We start from the raw sequence: 442 nt of genomic DNA, 5'->3' as shown, positions 1-442 counted from the left end.
ATAAAATCTGAATGCGAAATACTTCACCCACAAAAACCACCGTCAGCCTTCACGCCGCTCTGCATCCCTGGACGTATCTCTTGGGACAGTATGACAGTTTTCCTTTTTATGTTCTGTTATCAATTTTTTTTTTCCCTCTCTGCTTTCATGTATTCCTTTTTTGTGTTTATATGTTTACTTACATATTTTTTCCGCTTTCATTTTTTCCTCTTTGTGTTTATTAGTTCTTTCTTATTCTTTCCCCCCCCCCTCTTTTTCAGGCTGTGAGGTAGACGGTGAGGCGCGCGTGCACGGACACACCTGGACGTCTCCCTCCGGCTGCGTCACCTTCACGTGCAACTCGGGAGTGGTGGAGGAGGACGTGGTTCCCGACAACTGTAAATCTGCGCTTAGTCTTTGGTCTAATTGTTGCATTTTATGTGTATCAGCTTATTTCTTTCTT

At 43.7% G+C, this 442-nt stretch overlaps 1 protein-coding gene across 3 annotated transcripts in view; it reads left to right on the top strand.

Moving 5' to 3' along the window:
* Positions 1-442, top strand: part of LOC119587918 (E3 ubiquitin-protein ligase XB3-like) — a 46347-nt gene that overhangs the window by 42495 nt on the left and 3410 nt on the right. For all 3 annotated transcript variants that reach the window (XM_037936628.1, XM_037936629.1, XM_037936626.1), the window contains one exon: positions 261-377. In XM_037936628.1, coding sequence (XP_037792556.1) covers positions 261-377 — 117 coding nt within the window. The remainder of the gene's footprint in view (positions 1-260; positions 378-442) is intronic.

This window comes from Penaeus monodon, chromosome 23, assembly GCF_015228065.2.
Source record: "Penaeus monodon isolate SGIC_2016 chromosome 23, NSTDA_Pmon_1, whole genome shotgun sequence".
NCBI classification, from domain to species: Eukaryota; Metazoa; Arthropoda; class Malacostraca; order Decapoda; family Penaeidae; genus Penaeus; species Penaeus monodon.
The sequence above is the reverse complement of the archived record's forward strand: the minus strand, read 5'-3'. Positions and strand labels throughout refer to the sequence as shown.